The following is a 20,521-nucleotide window of genomic DNA, read 5'->3' as shown; positions in this document are numbered from 1 at the left end:
CCCGATGGCATTGGCGGGATGCGATCTTCTGGCTAAGCTACAAACTTCCATAAATCTCCCATTCTTAGATCCCGTACCAATTCTTTGCCTCCAAATGGCACCCAAACCCTTGGCCAGCCCTCACTCCCAAAACTTGCCCCCTGATCTTCCCCCGATAGAGCCTCGGGTTTGGGACACCGAAGCCCCATCAGTAGCTTGACATCATTCCCCAGATAGGTTTTTCTTAAAAATCCCTCTCAGGTCATAACCCAAACTCAGTATACCCTGACCACAGAATCCCGACAAGGACTTAAACCAATAATCTCTCCCGACTGCTCAAAGCCGGCCTTTTGCAGCCTATCTGTTCTCCCCATAATAATAATAATACTCCTATACTGGCAGTCGAAAAGGGACCCCACTCCTGGCATCTAGTCCAGGATCTTCACAAGATCATTGAGGCCATAATACCTGCACACCCCGTGGTCACTAATCCCTACCCCCTTCTCTCACGTAGTCCCCCAACACACTCTACTTCAAGGTATTGGACCTCAAAATGCCTTCTTTACTATTCCTCTACACCACTCTTCACAGCCCCTATTTGCCTTCACCTGGACGGACCCAGATACATAGCAATCTCAACAATTAACTCGGACCGTTTTATCACAAGGGTTTAAAGATCGCCCTCATTTTTTTGGGCAAGCCCTCCAAAGAGAGCTACAAACTTCAGACCTAGGCTGTACTACCTCACTCCAATACATAGACGATTTACTGTTAGGTAGTTTCTCTCACCTAGTCCTAGTCCACACCGCAACAGATTAAATCCCCTAGGCAACGGGGGCGGCAGCGTCTCGCTCTCCAAAGCGCCGATTGCTTCCACCACTCTCAGTGACATGGGATTGCTTCTCACTCCCACATCCAAAATAATCCCAGCTCAGAGACTTCAAGCCTTGACACAGACCCCCAGGCCCCGAACAAGGAGGGGACTTCTTTCTCTATTAGGTCTATTAAACTTCTTCCGAATGTGGGTCCCAAATTTTCCCCTCCACGCAAAACCTCTCTACCAAGCTACTCGAGGAAACTTAGATGAATCCTTACAGGCCCCCACCTCTCTCCACACCCCAATACAGACTCTTATCACACATTTCCCACAGGCCCCTTCTCTGTACTTGCCTGATTACACCACGCCTTTTTTCCTTTTTGTACATTCTCGACAAGGACATGCCTTTGGGATTCTGTGCCAGAAATTGGGGGACATATGGGGCCCTCTAGCTTACTTATCCAAACAACTTGATCTCATCACGTCGGATGGCCACCTTGTCTCCAGGCCTTAGCTGAAACTACCCTCTTAATACATGAAGCCCAAAAACTAACCCGAAAGATTCCTCTAAATGTATGCTCACCTCCTTCCTTCAAAGATTTACTCTCTCATCAGGCTTTCCTTTCTCTGCCCACTGCTCGACTACAGATCCTCCACACACACCTCCTCGACCCATCCCTTTCTTTTATGCCTTGTAAACCTCTTAATCCTGCTAGCTTACTCCCTACACCAGATCCAGAAGCAGAACGCCTATCTCATGACTGTGTTCAGACCTTAGATATGACACTTAATCCCTTTGAATATATAACTGGTCATCCCCTTACTGGCCCCAAAGTCCCAGAATACTGGTTCATAGATGGCAGTGCCCAGACATAAGCCCCATTTGGGGCTGGATACACTATAGTGCAGGGACAGCCTGGCAAAGTTATCCCCCTCGCCTCATCAAATCAGCCACACTCCCAGCTCACACATCCTCACAGCAGGCTGAACTGATAGCTCCTACACAAGCTTTGACCCCAGCCAACGACCAGAAGGTAAACATTTACACTGACTCCAAGTATGTCTATAACATATTACATTCTAACATTATAATCTGGAGGGAGAAGGGATTCCTGACTCAGAAGGGTACGCCTATTCTCAATGCTTCTTTTATTTCTGAACTCCTCCACATGGCTCAGCTCCCAAAACAAGCTGCTGCAATACGTTGCCGGGGACATCAGTGACATGGTCCTATCTCCTTTTATAACAACATAGCAGATCACGAAGCAAAGCGGCAGGCTGCCCTCTGTTAGTCCTGTCTTTACTATAGTCCAGATTGACAAGCCTAACATCCGCACATTGCTTTCATATTTACACTCCCTTTTCCACCCTCTGCAAGAGTACTTAAGACTTTCCTTCAGAACTTTACTGGGCTGACTAAGGATGATGTGACTTATTTAAATAATCTGACCCAAACTTGTACCACTTGTCAGCAGACAAACCATAATTCTAACATTCACCCCCCTCCTTTCCCCACCCACCAAATTCGCGGACATCTTCCCACACAAGTAGATTTCACCCACAAGCCACCCGTAAAAAGGGGTAAATTTCTCCTAGTCTTCGTAGATACATTTTCTGGGTGGATTGAAGCTTTCCCGACTACTAACAAATGAGTCCCTCCTGTGGCTCGCCTTATTCTTACTGAAATCCTCCCCAGGTTTGGAACGCTTTCCTCCCTCCAGTCTGACATCAGGCCGAGTTCACATCCCAGATCACCCAAAATACTGCACGAACCCTTCAAATTCCTCGGAGGTTTCATATTCCTTATCGCCCCTGGTCCTCTGGTAAGGTTAAGAGAGCCCACCGAGTCCTAAAAGAAACTCTGACCAAATCAACAATCGAACTTCATCAAGATTGGACCAAACTCCTCCCTTTAGCCCTCTTAAAGGTCTGGGCCTTACCAAAAAAACCTCTAAACGTCAGTCCGTTCGAGGCCACGTATGGGAGGCCCATAATAGCTTTAGGACTCCCCCACTCCCATGACGGTCCCAAACTGCCATCCCACCTTCCTTTTCCCTTACTTGCCCAGATGCGAGATGCCCTTTGAAGACATATGGATAACCTACTCCCTCGACCACATCCCTATCTCCCGTACCCATCCCTCCAAGTAGGAGACAAAGTCTATATGACAGTTCAGTCCCACTCAGATCTAACTCCCAAATGGCAAGGACCCTACACAGTAATACTGCTGACCCCTACTGCTGCAAAATTAAAAGAAATCACCCCTTGGGTGCACGTTACTCAACTGAGAAAGGTTATGCAGCCCAATGATGAGAATGCTTACCAGACTAATACTTATCAAGTTTCTCACCCAGGCCCTACAACTCTAGAGTTCTCATGGCTTAAACAGGCCCCAACTGACGATGAATGAGCCTATCGGTTTCATGGCTACAATTATTTCCGGAACAACTCCTAGCAGATATCTGGGTCTCGAGTCCTCAAGGATCCACGTTCGAACACGTTGAAGATTACATCTCCACCCTGTGGCTGCAGGGAACCTTTTATAACTTTTACCCTTTTGAAATCCAATTCTTCTCCATAGTAGTTTATCTTATATTCACTTCCCCAAATGTTGGTTAACATCTTCTTCTTATCTTCTTTCTTTCCTCTGACCCAAGAACTCTTTCAAAACCCTAAACTCAACTATCTACTCCGGACCCTTAATTTAACCCATACTCTCCCCAATGCTTCTAAACCACAGTTGGCTAAAGACTGCTGGATATGTCTATCCAGTCCTCCGGGAGATTCAGCCCTCCCCACATCCATCCTAGACTGGACCACTGGTAACATATCCCTACACCACGCATACCATGGAGAGCCTTTATTCGTCTCATATCTTAAATCTTCACACTAGTGATCAAATCTGGAATTCGGACAAACTCTTAGAATCTTTACTCACTGACCTTCCCTCCGACAATGGAAAACCTCCAATAGGAGGCCCTGTCGCCCAGAGAGTAACACTATTACAGAATAAGTGAAGTGAAGTGAAGTGAAGTGAAGTGAAATCGCTCAGTCATATCCCACTCCTTGCGACCCCATGGACTGTGCAGCCCACCAGGCTCCTCCGTCCATGGGATTCTCCAGGCAAGAGCACTGGAGTGGGTTGCCATTTCCTTCTTCTGGGGATCTTCCCAATCCAGGGATCGAACCCAGGTCTCCTGCATTGCAGGCAGAAGTTTTCCTTCTTCTGAGCCACCAGGGAAGCCCCATTATTACACTGTTACAACCAGCTCCTTTTTGCATATCTAAAAACAGTTCATATGACCAAGCCGTGGGCATAATCCCTAAACCCATGTGTAGCCATCCCTCCACTTTGCTCTTTGCCACTGGAGAGGCTATATATAATGTTCCTGGTCCTGCAGGACACTTTGCCTTCACAGCACGGCTTCCCTCAGCACACTCATCCGCTTCTCCCCTCACTGGGGCCACCTTAGTGGAGTCCCTGACCGTTCTTGAATGAGCGATCAACCCTGCCCACCCCCCCCCACCAAGACTCCTCTTTGCCATCAACTTTAGCTGTTGTATGGTGACACCTGGCCTGTTTTTCTTGTGTGGGAAGTCTACATACCTCTGTTTACCTACTAATTGGACCAGAACCTGCACCCTGGTATACTCCAGTCCAAACATTTTTAGAGCCCCCAGTGATCAACCCCTAACTATTCCTCTCATTCACAAACAAATGAAACGAGCCATTCGTCTCATCCCCCTCTTAGTGGGACTAGGAATAGCGGCTGGAATTAGAACAGAAACCACCGGCCTAACCACCTCCATCCAAAACTACCCATCAGACAGCCTCCAGGAAATAGCCCAAGGTCTAGTAACTATCCAAAATTGACTCGATTCATTGGCAGCAGAGGTGTTACAAAATAGAAGAGGATTAGATCTACTAACTGCAGAAAAGGGAGGTTTGTGTCTCTTTCTGGACGAATCCTGCTGCTTCTATGCCAACTAGTCGGGTATTGTTCAGGAAGCTGAAAAATGCCTTCCAGATCGAGCCTCTCAAATCCGCCAGAGATTAAGCAACTCCTGGCAGTCACGGTTGACGGATTGGAACTGGATGCCTTGGGTTTTGCCCTCAAATCCTTCATATTCATTATCACCCTATTCACATTTGGACATTGTTGGTTTAATCTTTTCCAGGGATTCCTCCAGGACCGAATCCGAGCCATTTCTCAACATCAAGTCAAAACTGTTCTTCTGCTCGAGACCCTGGCAGCTAGAATAGAAAATCAACACTACGGGCCTTAGACTTCCTTCCTCCCAGACCACAAACCCCGACCCTCATTTACCAGCAAGAAGAAGCCCTGAACATTGGCAACGCCCACCTCTCTTTCTCTTTGTATGTATTCCTTAGGGTCTGGAATGAAGGGAAGCTGCACAGCGCAAAGTAACCTAGAGTTAAAACTCCCCCCAGGTTCTCCCCACCACACCTTATAGAATAAAGAACCTTCTCCCCCGAAGAAAGGAACGGACGCTAAAGACTGATCACGTTCAGCTCCCAGTCGATCCCAGTCTCCGGCGGGTCTCAGGAATTCCTTGCCCCAGTTGTTGAAAGCTAACTAATCAAAAGTAATCTTGAGGGATTACTCAAGAAACAATGTATCTTCGCATATATATGTTTTCTATATATACCTACTCTCTTCTTGATTTAGCGCTGCTGCTGCTGCTGCTGCTAAGTCACTTCAGTCGTGTCCAACTCTGTGCGACCCCATAGATGGCAGCCCACCAGGCTCCTCCATCCCTGGGATTCTCCAGGCAAGAACACTGGAGCGGGTTGCCATTTCCTTCTCCGGTGCCTGAAAGTGAAAAGTGAAAGTGAAGTCACTCAGTCATGTCCAACTCTTGGAGACCCCATGGACTGTAGCCCACCAGGCTCCTCCATCCATGGGTGCAGCAGCCTACTAATATGACTGCTGCGCCTTCTCACCTCATTAAAGAAGATCTGTTCCTGTAAAGTGCCAGTCTCATTCTTTTTTCAAACCTCACCTTCTCTAGTTCCTTTACCTTACAGGGCCTATTCATTCATCCATGCACTTAAAAGAAAGGTTAATAAGTTTATGTTCTCTGACATGTTCGAAGTTAGGTGTTGGGGGGAAAAATGAAAATGAATAAAATAAAGATCTGCTTTCTAGGGTACCGTTTCTCAAGGCTGCCAGATAGACGAGAAGACAGAAATATGGGTGGACAAATAGATAGAGGGAGGCATGCGTGTATGGATGTGTGCATGAATGTGTGAATCTAAGGAGCTTTCTTTTTTAATATGTATTTATTCATCTGGCTGCATCAGGTCTTAGCTGTAGCACAAAGGATCTTCACTGAGTCATGCGAGATCTTTCACTACAGCCCATGGACTTTCTAGTTACGGCTTTCCAGATGGCCATGATCTCCCTCCCTCCTAGGCTCTGACACTGATGCCACTTTTCTTTATGCAGGAGTGTTTTTCTTATAATAAAGAAGCATTTCACTGTACCCTGAACCTTCCAGAAGTGAGAAAGTGAAAGAAAGAACAAGAAGAATATATAAGAAAATACTGTTTAATTCTATAATACCTGCCTTACTGCAAAGGTATAGTATTCAAGATAGTATGGACTGGCATAAGCACAGACAAATTGATCAATGGAAAAGAATGGAGCATCCATAAGAACTCACGTGTTTGCTTTTTGACAGATCATCTAAAGAAATTCAATGGGAAGAAATGGGATCTGGGTAATAAGAATTCCAGAACATGGGGAGACCGATTGGCATCACTGCTTTGGTCAATTTCAAAGGTTCTTCTACCAGGCTGCTTTACTGTAGATCCAGTAGAAACAGAATCATGAGGAACAGTTTCTCCAGAGCTGGGTGATGGGGTGGTTTCCCCTGGGCCTTCTGAGGTCGTCAGTACAAAGTCATCTTCTGTGCAAATAGGTCCTCTGCTCGTTCCTCCCCATCAGACCAGTATAACACAGTCAGTTCAGTTGCTCAGTCACGTCCGACTCTTTGCAACCCCATGAATCGCAGCACGCCAGGCCTCCCTGTCCCTCACCAACTCCCAGAGTTCACTCAAACTCACGACCATCGAGTCAGTGATGCCATCCAGCAATCTCATCCACTGTCTTCCTTTCTCCTCCTGCCCCCAATCCCTCCCAGCATCAGAGTTTTTTCCAATGAGTCAACTCTTCACATGAGGTGACCAAAGTATTGGAGTTTCAGCTTCAGCATCAGTCCTTCCAAAGAATACCCAGGACTGATCTCCTTCAGAATGGACTGGTTGGATCTCCTTGCAGTCCAAGGGACTCTCAAGAGTCTTCTCCAACACCACAGCTCAAAAGCATCCATTCTGCTCTCAGCTTTCTTCACAGTCCAACTCTCACATCCATACATGACTACTGGAAAAACCGTAGCCTTGACTAGACGGACCTTTGTTGGCAAAGTAATGTCTCTGCTTTTCAATATGCTATCTAGGTTGGTCATAACTTTCCTTCCAAGGAGTAAGCGCCTTTTAATTTCATGGCTGCAGTCACCACCTGCAGTGATTTTGAGCCCCCCAAGATAAAGTCTGACACTGTTTTCACTGTTTCCCCATCTATTTCCCATGAAGTGATGGGACCAGATGCCATGATCTTAGTTTTCTGAATGTTGAGCTTTAAGCCAACTTTTTCACTCTCCTCTTTCACTTTCATCAAGAGGCTCTTTAGTTCTTTTTTGCTTTCTGGCAAAAGGGTGGTGTCATCTGCATATCTGAGGTTATTGATGTTGATATTTCTCCTGGAAATCTTGATTCCAGCTTGTGTTTCTTCCAGCCCAGCGTTTCTCATGATGTACTCTACATATAAGTTAAATAAGCAGGGTGACAATATAGAGCCTTGACATACTCCTTTTCCTATTTGGAACCAGTCTGTTGTTCCATGTCCAGGTCTGTGGCTTCCTGTCCTGCATACAGATTTCTCAAGAAGCAGGTCAGGTGGTCTGGTATTCCCATCTCTTTCAGAATTTTCCACAGTTTATTGTGATCCACACAGTCAAAGGCTTTGGCATAGTCAATAAAGCAGAAATAGATGTTTTTCTGGAACTCTCTTGCTTTTTAGATAATCCAGCAGATGTTGGCAATTTGATCTCTGGTTCTTCTGCCTTTTCTAAAACCAGCTTGAACATCTGGAAGGTCACGGTTCATGTATTGCCTGGCTTGGAGATGACTGCAAATAGACATGACTGGAAATGGAAAGACTTACTGGCTACAGACAGCGGAAGATGGGGTGAACGACAGGAAGCTACTATTGCTCTGGGTCAATGTTTTTACTTCTCTGATCTGTAGTTGTGCTTTTATGGAATTTTCCTTTTCTATTGGCTTTGACCCAGTAGAATTTTGAAGGACAAAAGGTCTGTCTTATGGAAGGTGTTTTCCTTCCTTGACTGTTATTCAAGGAGGCCCTTGGGTCTGGTTGAACTCTTCACAGTGCAGGAGGCTGTGGCCCTGCCCTCAGGGCGGGAGGTGATAGGTACACGGATTTGGGTTTTCCAGGCTCATCTGCCATCTCCAGGCCCAAAGAAATGAGCAGCCTGGAGCAGGGCTCACCGACTGTGCGGTGTCGATACAACCCTGGGTGGGAGACCTACGTGAAGTGGTGGTCCCAAGGGGCTGACTGGGACAGCTGCCAGTTCGTTGTTAAAACCCTGATCAGGAAAGGAAGTACAAAAGGACCGCGTGTCCATCAAGGACAACTGGGAAGACCACTCAATCACCACAACCATGGAGAAAAGTGAAATGAAGGTGAAAATTGCTCATTCGTGTCTGACTCTTTGCGACCCCATGTACTATATAATCCATGGAATTCTCCAGGCTACAATACTGGAGTGGGTAGTCTTCCCCTTCTCCAGGGGATCTTCCCAACCCAGGGTTCAAACCCAGGTCTCCTGCACTGCAGGTGGATTATTTACCAGCTGAGCCACAAGGGAAGCCCAAGAATACTGGGGAGGGTAGCCTTACCATTCTCCAGGGGATCCTCCCAACCTAGGAATCGAACAGGGGTCTCCTGCATTGAAGGCAAATTCTTTACCAACTGAGCTATCAGGGAAGACCCACCCATGGAGAAGCCCAGGCTGGACGATTCAGACACTTACTGGTGTGGGATTGAGAGACCCGGACCTGACCTGGGGGACCACGTTGACGTGACCATTGACCCAGGTAAGAGTATGTGTGTGTGTGGACGTGTCTCTTCAGGGCCTCCTCTGTCCAGGGACCCAACTGTCCCTCAGAGGGAATGTCCCAGGGCTGGCGGAGTCCTGAGGGCTCACGGAGCCTCTGCTGACCACCTGGGCTGGGAGGGGCTGGACTTCCCTCGATGCTCTCCTGGCTCCAGGGCCACCTCCGGCTGGGATCATGCTTTCCCAGCACCCTGTTTCCCTGTGCACAGTCAGTGCCCGAGTCTGCTCCCAAGGAGATGAAGGTGGTGGGACCAGTGTCAGCCCGCAGGCCAAGGGACCCTTCTCTGTGGGACCTGGAGACCCTGATTCCTGCCAGTGCTTTCCTGGGACCCCTCCTACCCTGGAGGTGTTCCTACTCTTTCTAGAGTTTAAGTCAGACTTCAGAGCTGCCATGCCCAACCCCTGTTCCATATCCCATCTCGGGGGAAAGACCCAGCATAGTAAGAGTGCTGTTTTTATTATTTGGTCTGAAAAGGCCTCCACACTCAAAGGGCATTGAAATCCACCAAATTCATTTATCTGACAATCATATGATATTCTCTTTACTTCACGAATACGGTATATCACACTTACTGATTTTCTAATGTTCAAACAGTTTTGCTTGCTTGGCATAAACCCAAATTGGTCATGAGGCATGTTTTTTCTATTTCTGGATTCAGTTTGCCAATGTTTTGTTTCAGACTCTTGCATTTACACTCATGAGTGATAACTGCCTATCATATTTCTTCCTTTCGCTGCCTTGTCAGGTTGGCATCAAACCTATGCCAGTCTTATGGAGTGGATTAGGAATTACATCTTTCCTCTGTTCCAGAATTTTTTTCAATATATAAGATAGGCATTATTTCTTCCTTAAATGCTTAGTAAATATTGACATTGAACTTCAATAAATAATCTAGCATTTTCCTTGGGGGATATTTTTAATAATGGAGTTGATTCATTTAAATAGTTGTAAGATTATTTCAGCTTTTCTAATTCTTTTTGTGCTAACTTTTGTATATTATTTTTCAAAGAATTTGTTATTTCATCAAAAGTTTCCAATTTACTGGCATAACTTTGTTAGTGTCATTTTATTATTGTAGCCGCATATCATCTTATCCTTGTATTCAGTCCAGTTGCTCAGTCGTGTCCGACTCTGCAGCCACGTGGGCTGCTGCACTCCAGGCCTCCCTGTCCATCACCAACTCCAGGAATTTACTCAAACTTGTGTCCATCAAGTTGGTGATGCCATCCAACCATCTCATCCTCTGTCGTCCCCTTCTCCTCCTGCCTTCAATCTTTCCCAGCATCAGGGTCTTTTCCAGTGAGTCAGTTGTTCACATCAGGTGACCAGAGTACTGGGGCTTCGGCTTCAGCATCAGTCCTTCCAGTAAACATTTAGGACTGGTTTCCTTTAGGGTGGACTGGTTGGAGCACGACCACTTATGCCAGTTCAAAAACATCAATTCTTTGGCTTCAGCGCTCAGCTTTCTTTATGGTCCAACTCTCGCATCCATACATGACTACTGGGAGAACCATTGCTTTGACTAGACAGACTTTTGTTGGCAAAGTAATGTCTCTGCTTTTAATATGCCGTCTAGGTTAACTTTTTAATATGTGCAGGATATATAGTGATGTCTCCCATCTCACAATTGATTATTCAGACCCCCAATCTTTCTATTGTAAATATCTTTCACGAGCTTTTTAAAAAGCAATCATTGACTTTGAGGATCTTCTCTATTTTTATCTTATTTTCTACTTCATTAACTTTTGCTCTTTTTTTTCCCAGTATTTTCTTCCTCCTACTTTTTCCTGAGCAAGTTACCACTGACTGTCATTACAGCCCAGGGTGGGAAGAAACATGTGAAGAGGTGGTGTTGAGACGTTGATCAGCAGAATTGTATCATCCTGATTCAAACCATGTCATGCAAGCAGAAGGAGACGGCGAGCCATGTGTGCTGCAATCAGAACAAACACGTGATCACCATGACCACGTCTTTTGAGAAAAACACTTGTTTTTCTGACTTGCTACCTAGGCATGTTATAGATTATCTTCCTATAACCTACAGAGCTTGGATATTCAGATAAAGATCTGAGTTTAAGATTCCCACCAGAAGTTCCTGCTTTACTGCTCCCAGGGCACCTTTAAAAATAACCACTTAGGGACTTCCCTGGTGGTCCAGGGAAGACTCTGCACTCCCAAGGCAGGGGGCCCAGGTTTGATCCCTGGTCAGGGAACTAGATCCCACATGGTGCAACTAAATATCCCGCATGCTGCAACTAAGACCCAGAGCACCAAACACATTTTGAAAAATAACCACTTCGAGATAAGCCTGCTAAAAATTAGCGACCTCTGCTCTAACCACCTACTAAGTAACAGGTGCTTGCTACCGTGCTCTCTGTCTTCTCCTCTCTCATGACCTGGGACTGAGAAGCACCCCTTCCTTGGCTCATTGCCACCCCACCTCACCTCCCCAACCCTTCTTCTGAGATCTGTCAGTAATAAATCTTTTGACTCTACTTCCCTCGTGCAGGTGCAGTGACCCTTTGCCTTCAATCAAAGGCTTCCCTGGTGGCTCAGCGGTTAAGAATCCGCCTGCAATGCAGGAGATGCAAGTTCAATCCATGGATTGGGAAGATCAGCTGAAGAAGGAAATGGCAACCTACTCCAGTGTTCTTGCCTGGGAAAGCCCAAGGACAGAGGAGCCTGGTGGGCCACAGTTCATGGTGTCGCAAAGAGTTGGACACTATTTAGGGACTAAACACTTCAACCAAAAGGACCTCCTGGGTTTCACTTCCAAAGTGGGATATTTGGGTGCTGACAGTCAGCTACCTGCCGACCCTGGGTGAGTTGCTTGTACCTCTGCATTCAATGGTTATCATCTGCATATTCTTTTTTTTATTTTATTTTGGGGATTTCAAACTCTTTTTAAATGAATTTTTTATTGAAGTGTAGTTGATTTACAATGACGTGTTAATTTCAGGTGTATGGCAAAGTGATTCAGTTGTACATAATACGTATCTTTTCTCAGAATCTTTTCCCTTATAGATTATTAGTAATACAAAGCATGAGTTGAGTTCCCTGTGTTATAAGTAGGTCCTTGCTGGTTATCTATTTATATATAGTAGTGCGTATGTTCATCACAAACTCTTAATTTATCCCTCCCCTTTCTTTCCCCTCTAGTAGCTATAAGTTTGTTTTTTTAGTCTCTTCGTCGGTTTCTGTTTTTTATATGTTCATTTGTATCATCTTTAGATTCCACATATGAGTGATGTCATATGATATTTGTCTTTCTCTGACTTACTTCACTTAGTATCATCATCTCTAGAGGTCCAGCCACGTTGCTGCAAAGGGCACCATTTCCTTCTATGATCTGCATGGTTTTCTTTCGACACCCTAGCTCCAGCTTCTCAACACAGCTGCAGGAGCTCAGGGCAAACAATGCAGACACTTACTGATGTGGGGCTGAGAGAACCAAAGCGGACCCTGGGGTCTAAGCTAAAGTGACCACTGACCCAGATAAGGAGTCTTCCTCCCTGTATCATGTTGCTGGGATTGAGGTTTCAGGATCCCCTCCATTCTTATTCAGGCTATAAAAATGAATTCCCGAACGCTTCCCTGAGACCGCGTGTGCGAGTGTGAGTGAGGGAAGGAGTGAGTGTGTGACATCAGAAGATGACTGTCTTAGCCTCTCAGAGCAGGACATGCTCAGCTCAGGTAGGAGAATTTGAAAAAGAACTGTCCCCATTTTGATCACTGATGGCACCCACTCTGCCTTCCTTGGAGCTGGGCAAGCCTGACAGTCCTACTGCAATGGAACCTCCAATTTTTATTGTAAGGATTTTCCCAATATTTCATGGGATGTACTTATATTTTCAAAGTATTTGCTGTTTAGTCAAACTTCAATTATAATTGAGTGTCCTGTGGAGCTTTTTCCAAGACTTTTTTTTTAAATGTATACCACTTTAAAGTTTTATCAGTTTAAATTATTGCATCTGTTTTTTATATTTCTTGCTTTGTGGGCCACAAGGCATGTGTGATCTTAGCTCCCCAATCAGGGATCCAACCCACACCCCCTACACTGAAAAGTGCAGTCTTAACCACGAGGGAAGCCAGGGGAGCCCCACATATGCTACAATTTTATTTGTTAAACCTGATAACTCTATCCTCTGGGGTACTCAGGCTGGGGCCCCCACACATGGTCCCTCTGATGTTTCCTTGTGTCAGCAGAGTCTTTGGGAAGTCTGAGGTGGGCCTCCCCAACCTCATTTTGCCTTTGAATACAGTCAATTTCCCACCTGAGCTTTAGGTACATGGAGGCAAAAATCATCAGCTGGATGGCAGGACAGGAGGCTGAAACATTGATCTCTCTCCTACATGCCCCTCACCTCTCAGAGGGTAAGAGAATGTCTCAAGGTTTGGCCTCTAGCTTTAGAAGAAAACAGTTGACCTTTTCTAAACTAGCTCCCTGAGGCCCTGCCCACTTCCTTCCCAATGAACCAACAGGAAGAGCTTAATTCATATCCCAGGACTCTTAGTCTAGGGAATCTTCCTGAGAATGAAGAGTCTTCTCCAAGCCCCACCCTCCACAGCCCACCCTAGCTCATAGCTGCAGATCTGTGCTAACTCCAGGGTCTGACTGATGGATTACTCCACAGTCCCCAAAATGCATGGAGGATCTCCTTGCAGACCCCAAGTGAGAGTCACAGCCAGACTGAATACATTCAAGACAGGGAAGAAAATGGAGATATTAACGGGGCGGGAACTTATGGTGACAAGGAGAGGCTGTGAGGTCGTTCTCATCTTCAGGTGTGCCTAGGAGGTGAGGGATGGTGCTGGTACTAGAATCTCATTTCAAACACACAAAATACATCAGGGCAGGGATGCCAGAGTCTTCTGACCACTTTTTAAGAAAATATTTTCTTTATTTATTTGGCTGCATCACCTCCCCCCCCTCCCCCGCCCCCGGGATCTTCAAGAGTCATGCAGAATCTTTGGTTGCACTGCACAGTCGTGGTTCCCCAACCAGGGATTGAACCCACAGCCCCTGCATTGCAAGCCAGATTCTTACCCACTGGACCACCAGCAAAGTCCCTCTGTCCACTTATACTTTCATATCTTCACATGCAGTTGGCATATTATCATCGTTTTGCACATTTTTCTACTTTCATGGGGTCTAGAATTTCCCAGGTGGCTCAGTCGTCCAGCTGCAAATTCGGAAGATGCAGGAGACACGGGATCAACACCTGGGTCGGGAAGATTCCCTGCAGGAGGAAATGGCAACCCACTCCAGTATTCGTGTCTGGGAAATCCCATGGAGAGAGGAGCCTTTCGGGCTACAGTCCATGGGGTCACAAAGAGTCGGACACGATCGAGCACACACACACAGAATCTCAAGCCCACGATTGGCTGACCCCTGCCCCGCACACAATGCAAGAATAAGTGCATTACGTTGTGTGTGACACAGACTTGAGATCATATATGTCCTCCAAGGAACTGGGCCCAGAAGAAGGCATCCGCTCTTCCATTCCTTCCTGTAGTTTCTCCTGTGTTGGAGGCCTCAGGATGAAGAAGGCCAGAGGCTGTGCAGGGAAGGGCGAAACTAGAGCCAGACTGGAGCATCAGAGCAGCAGGTTTCCAGGGACTAGGGGACTGATTCTTGAAGCGGGGGGCCATGCTGCCTTGAGAACCACAGTCGCCACTGACCACTGTCATTGCCTGAGAAAAATGCCTTTTTCTTCTGTTCGAGGGTCTTTTGCTCGGGGAATGTTGAAGAGCATGGGGGCTGCTGGTGTTCCTGGGGCTTCCCCCCAGAGCTCCTCAGAGGCCTGTTGACCCAGAGGACAGCACCGAGCATGCCCAGGAACAGGGGCACCTTCAGGAAGACCAGGATCAGGAAGTGGACGCTGCCCAGCAGGGGCCTGTGGAGAACACGGGGACAGGAAGTGAGATGCCCGCCAGGCCCCCTCCTCCCAGCTCTCCCGGGTCCCAGGTTCCAATACCCTACACGAGGGCCAGCCTGGGACCCCAGGGTGACAACAGCCTTCTCCCCCCAGACTCTCCTTCTTCATGTCTCCCTGTTCTGACCCTTGCTGCTCTCCTGGGCAGGAAAGGATTAGTGTCCTCATCAGAAGGAGAAGAGCTTAGAACATAGACACACACAAAGGGGAAACCACGAGATGCACAGCGAGGAAGACGGCCGTCTACACAGCTAAGGAGGGAGCCCTTGGGAGAAAGGAGATACGCTGACACCTTGACCGCAGACTCTGGCCTCCAGAGCTGTGAAAAATGAATGTTGTCTAAGCCGCCTGGCCTGTGTTACTTTGCCATGGCAGCCAAGCTAATACAAGAATCATCCCTTATTCTTCACTCTTCACAGAAATTTGTCAAATGAAGTCATTTATCAATTAATCACTTAACTCTGTTTGGAACGTTACTTATGTAATGTAAGTACCTGGAAGGCAGACAGCTGGATATTTGGATAGTCCTCATATCCCCTCATATTTCTAAAACAGGGATGGGCAGGCTTCCCTGGTGGTCCAGTGATAAAGAATCCACGGCCAATGCAGGAATCATTAGAAAGCCCATGCACAGCCATGAAGACCGAGCACATCCCCCCAAAAAATAAAATAAATAAAAAATTTTTTTGAAAAAAGGGATGGGCAGGAGTGGGTACCCACCCAGCGCTTATTTGTTGGATAAATGAATGTATCAGCCATCTCATGAAGATCAAAAGCCCTAATTGTTACTTACAGGTGTCTTTCCGGGGCAACTGGTGCCGTGAACATGTTGGCATTGGTGGTGGGGCGGGTGAAGATCGACCCTGCAGTTGCAAGACACACAGACCAGGTTACACAGCACTCTATCTGTTCACCCACCTGCAGACCAAAAAGTGCCTCTGAGTCTGGGGGATCTGGGTTTGGGAAGCATGGGCCTCCCTATCCTGAGTGTCTGGAGGAGGGCCAAGGGAGGGGCCGACAGCCCAGACTGCTCATATCTCCCTGGCCTCCAGGAGACTCAAAGCCTCAAAGGCAGTGGGGCTGGCACAGGTCCAGGAAGGGTAAAGGGGCCCAGGGTCGCCTCAGGCCAAGGGCAGCTGGAGGGCAGCAGAATTCAAATGCTCCAGCTGCTCATGACAGGGCCGCGGCCAGTGCCTCCCCCATCTGCTTATCCACGAGGACAGGAGTAGAATGGGGGCTGCCAGGCAGCTGACACAGCCAAAATCTGCGACTTCAAAGGTCAGGGCCAGCCCTGACCTCAGTAAAATCCCGAGGTTCAGGAAGAGCCTGCACTTGGAGGATGTTATTAAGCTCCCGTGACGGGGATAGTTACTCTCAGGAGTGTTGTCAGGATTGACTGAGATGAACCTGCTCTGCTTTGCAAGTATAATGGGCCTCCAGGTTCAGGGTGTATGTGTAAGGGAGCCATTGACTGTGTGTCCACCCCTCTCTGCCAGAGGTGCCCAGTGAGGGGGCTCGCCCGGTCCAAGGGTCAGCAGAAGCAGAGACCAACAGACAAAATTGGTCAAACCAAGGTGCCTCCACTAACATGCCCAGGAGTGCTTGCCTTCTAGAAGGACTGAGGAAGAGAGTGTTCTTCAACTCAGATGTATAAATGGCTCATGATGGGGTTTCATGCACCAGAAATGCAGCCTTCTGACTGTGGAGCCCTGTCCAGACCCCGAAATTAAGCACAGCATCCCCCACTGGGCTGGGACTTCCCCCTGAGATGGGATATGGAACACACGGTGGGCATGGCAGCTCTGAAGTCCCAACCCCGAATTCCAGAAAGAGCAGGAGCACCCCCAGGGCAGCAGGGGTCCCAGGAAAGCGCTGGCAGGAATCGGGGTCTCCAGGTCCCACAGAGGAAGGTCCCTTGGCCCACAGGCTGACACTGGTCCCACCACCTTTATCTCCTTGGGAGCAGACTCGGGCACTGACTGTGAGCAGGGAAACAGGGTGTTGGGAAAGCCTGATCCCGGCCTGGAGGCGGCCCTGGAGCCAGGAGAGTGTCGAGGGGAAGTCGGGCCCCTCCCAGCCCAGGTGGTCAGTGGGGGCTCCGTGAGCCCTCAGGACTCCCCCACCCCTGGGACATTCCCTCTGAGGGACAGTTGGGTCCCTGGACAGAGCAGGCCCTGAAGAGACACGTCCACACACACACATACTCTTACCTGGGTCAATGGTCACTTCTACTGGGTTCCCCAGGTCAGGTCCAGTTCTCTCAATCCTACACCAGTAAGTGTCTGAATCGTCCAGCCTGAGCTCCTCCATGGTCACGGTGAACGAGCGGTCTTTCTGGTTGTCCCTGATGGACACCCGGCCCTTCTTCACCTCCTTCTCTGATCCAGTGGTTTTAATAACGAAGTGACAGTTGTTCCAGGCAGCCCCCCGGCACCACCACTTCACGTAGCGCTCATACCCAGGGTCGTATCGACACCGCACAGTCAGTGAGCCCCGCTCCACACCTCTCACTGCTCTGGGACCCGAGATGGCAGATGAGCCTGGAAACACAAATCCATGTACCTGTCACCTCCCACCCTGGGGCAGGGCCACAGCCTCCTGCATTGTGAATAGTTCACCAGACCCAAGGGCCTCCTGAGCGGAGTAACAGTCAAGGAAGGGATACACCTTCCACAAGATGGACCTTTTGCCCTTCAAAATCCTAGTCAAAGCCACCAGGAAAATCCCGTAAAAGCACAACTGCGGATCTCGAAGAAACACAAACACTGACACAGAGCAAGAGCAACTTCCTGAGATCATCCCACTTCCCCTGTCTGCGGCCAGTGAGTCTTTCCATTCCAGCCACGTCCGTTTGCAGCCATCCCTGTGTTATTCTGCTCTGATGGGGAGGAAAGACCAGAGGACCCATTTCCACAGAAGACGACTCTGCACTGACGACCTCAGGAGGTCCAGCTGAAACACCCCCTTAACACGTCTGCGGGGAGGCTGTTCCCACTGGCTACGATGTAGTAAAGCAGTAAACTGGGTATGGTGTAGTGAATGTGCTGCAGGGGCCTCCTCGAAGCTGACCAAGGCAGTGGTTGCTACTGGGGCTCCCTGTGCTGTGGACTCCATACAGGACACGTCCCATTATGTTCACTGAACTGTAAACTCCACTCCCAAATTCCTGGGAGAAGTGCTTTTGTAGGACAAAGGCAAGGACAGGACAGCACTCACTTGCTCATTATTTTCAGTCTAGGTCTGTCTATTCAAAGCTATGGTTTTCCCACTAGTCATGTATGGACGTGAGAGTTGGAATATAAGAAAGCTCAGTGCTGAACAATTGATACTTTTGAACTGTGATGTTGAAGAAGACTCTTGAGAGTCCCTTGGACAAGGAGATCCAACCAGTCCATCCTAAAAGAAGTCAGTCCTGTATATTCATTGGAAGGACTGATGCTGAAGCTGAAACTCCAATACTTTGGCCACCTGATGTGAAGAGCTGACTCATGGGAAAAGCCCCTGATGCTGGGAAAGATTGAAAGTGGAAGGAGAATGGGATGACAGAGGATGAGATGGTTGGATGGCATCACTGACTCAATGGACCCGGGTTTGAGTAAACTCCAGGAGTTGGTGACGGAAAGGGAGACCTGACGTGTTACAGTCCATGGGGTCACAACAAATTGGACACAAATGAGCAACTGAACTGAACTGAAACTTGCGTAAAGGCACTCAGAGCACTGGAAATCACTTAAATCAGACCTCCATTAATAATTATTTAAATTTACTGAAGTCACCGCAAACCCGGAGCTTCCCAGTGGCTCAGGGGTAAAGAATCTGCCTGCAATTCAGGAGCCGCAGGAGACAAGTTCCATCCCTAGGTCAGAAAGATCCCCTGGAGGAGGGCTTGGCAACCCACTCCAGTATTCTTGCCTGGAGAATCCAATGGACAGAGGAGGCTGGCAGACTACGGTCCATGGAGTCACAAAGACTCGGACACGACTGAAGCAGCAGCATGCATGCATGCAAATGCAAACCCACTCACAGAAACTCTGACGCTTCTTTACAGTCAGTAAACATTCAGCGTGATTGTTCAGCATGAGTTTGAGATGCAACTAGAAGCATGTGGAACACGATCTAACAACTTCAAACAACACGTTTTTTGAAAGCACATAGAGAACATTTACAAAAATTGACCATTAAAGAGACTGCCACAAAATAGGTCACTGAAATTTTCCAAGGACTGAAGTCATTGAGAATGTTCTCTGGATATAATTCAACTAAGCTAGAAATTAATAATAAAACAGAAGTTAAACATTTCCACATGCTCAGAAAATAAAATGGAAGTGTTATCGCTAAGTCGAGTCTGACTCTTTGCCACCCCACGGTCTGTCATGGAATTCTCTAGGCAAGAATATTGGAGTAGGTTGCCAGTCCTTTCTCCAAGGATCTTCCTGACCCAGGGGTTGAACCAGGATATCCTGCCTTATAGGTGAATTTTTTTTACCATCTGAGCTACCAGGGATGCCCCAAATCAACAAAATAGTGAGGAAAAAAATCACAATAAAAACTTTAAGGACTTCCCCATGGTCCTATGCAGGAGCACAGGTTCCACCCCAGGAAGACTCCCCATTCCACGGGTGGGGCGGGCAACTCGGCGCCTGCACCACAGCTGCGGAGCCTGCACCCGCTGGAGTCTGTGCTCTGGGACCAGAGAAGCCACTGCTATGAGAAGCCCACGCGCCACACCCAGAGAAAGCCCTCAAGCACCCCCACGCCCCAGTGCAGCCAGAAATAAAGCTTTAAAAAGCTCTTCAGGAGTGGATTCCTTCATCACCCCCGTTTTCACTCATTCATCTGTGTGTCTAGAATGGCAAGGGTTGAAAAACACTGTCCTACGGGGGGGACACTTGGGTTTGGTTTGGTTTCTTGTTTCTCAGCACCTAACATAGAAGCTGTGAGGTGTTAACAGTAAACATGATATTTGATTCACAAATAAGTGTCTGGATGAACGAATGGACCCTGCCACGTTCCCCCAGGACAGACCCTCAGGATCTCCTGCCTCAGTCACTCCAGGGTCGGAAGCTCCTCCCCACTCACCTGGGATGACAAGAAGAAACAGAGCCGGGAGCAGACACGTGGTCCTGCCTCCCATCCTCGGAGCTAACGAGCTCTCGGTCCCTCCAAGGACCGGCACCAAGGTCAGAAGTGGACACGCCAGATGTCCCTCAAGCCTCGAGAGATGTTTCCTGAATCTCCTTTGCACTTGTCTCTGGTTCACTTCCCATGGTCAGTACCTACTTCTGCATTTTACATATTAGGAGAAAAGGCTGTCACTCATTGAGAGGATGAATTGCAGCACGTGATGAGAGCTGTGTCCAGACCTCTGTGCCTCTGGGGAGAACAAGTGGTCCTGGTCCGGGCGGGTTGCCCACGAGGAACCGAGACATCGCTGCTGGGGGAAGGGGGCAGAGCTGGTGGTGGGTGAATAGAGAGGACCCCAGAGCAGGGGTTGGACACAGGAATGGACTCAACTGGGTCTGCACTTGGGGAGAAGGCGGAGCTCGGGGCTCAGGTCCAGCCTCA

At 48.0% G+C, this 20,521-nt stretch overlaps 1 protein-coding gene across 2 annotated transcripts in view; it reads right to left on the bottom strand.

Annotated features, from left to right (window-relative positions):
- Positions 1–20,202, bottom strand: part of LOC109574468 (protein CD300H-like) — a 63,890-nt gene extending 43,688 nt beyond the window's left edge. The window contains exons 1-2 of one of the 2 annotated variants that reach the window (XM_070774131.1): positions 20,036–20,202; positions 17,167–17,496 (exon numbers count right to left, since the gene is read on the bottom strand). In XM_070774131.1, the coding sequence (XP_070630232.1) occupies positions 17,167–17,496; positions 20,036–20,090 (385 nt within the window). In that variant the 5' untranslated portion in view covers positions 20,091–20,202. Of the gene's footprint in view, positions 1–17,166; positions 17,497–20,035 lie in introns of those variants that run through there. The other variant, XM_070774134.1, reaches the window with a different exon arrangement.
- Between the last annotated feature and the right edge of the window lie 319 nt (positions 20,203–20,521).

Source organism: Bos indicus, chromosome 19 (assembly GCF_029378745.1).
Source record: "Bos indicus isolate NIAB-ARS_2022 breed Sahiwal x Tharparkar chromosome 19, NIAB-ARS_B.indTharparkar_mat_pri_1.0, whole genome shotgun sequence".
Classification (NCBI taxonomy): Eukaryota; Metazoa; Chordata; class Mammalia; order Artiodactyla; family Bovidae; genus Bos; species Bos indicus.
The sequence above is the reverse complement of the archived record's forward strand: the minus strand, read 5'-3'. Positions and strand labels throughout refer to the sequence as shown.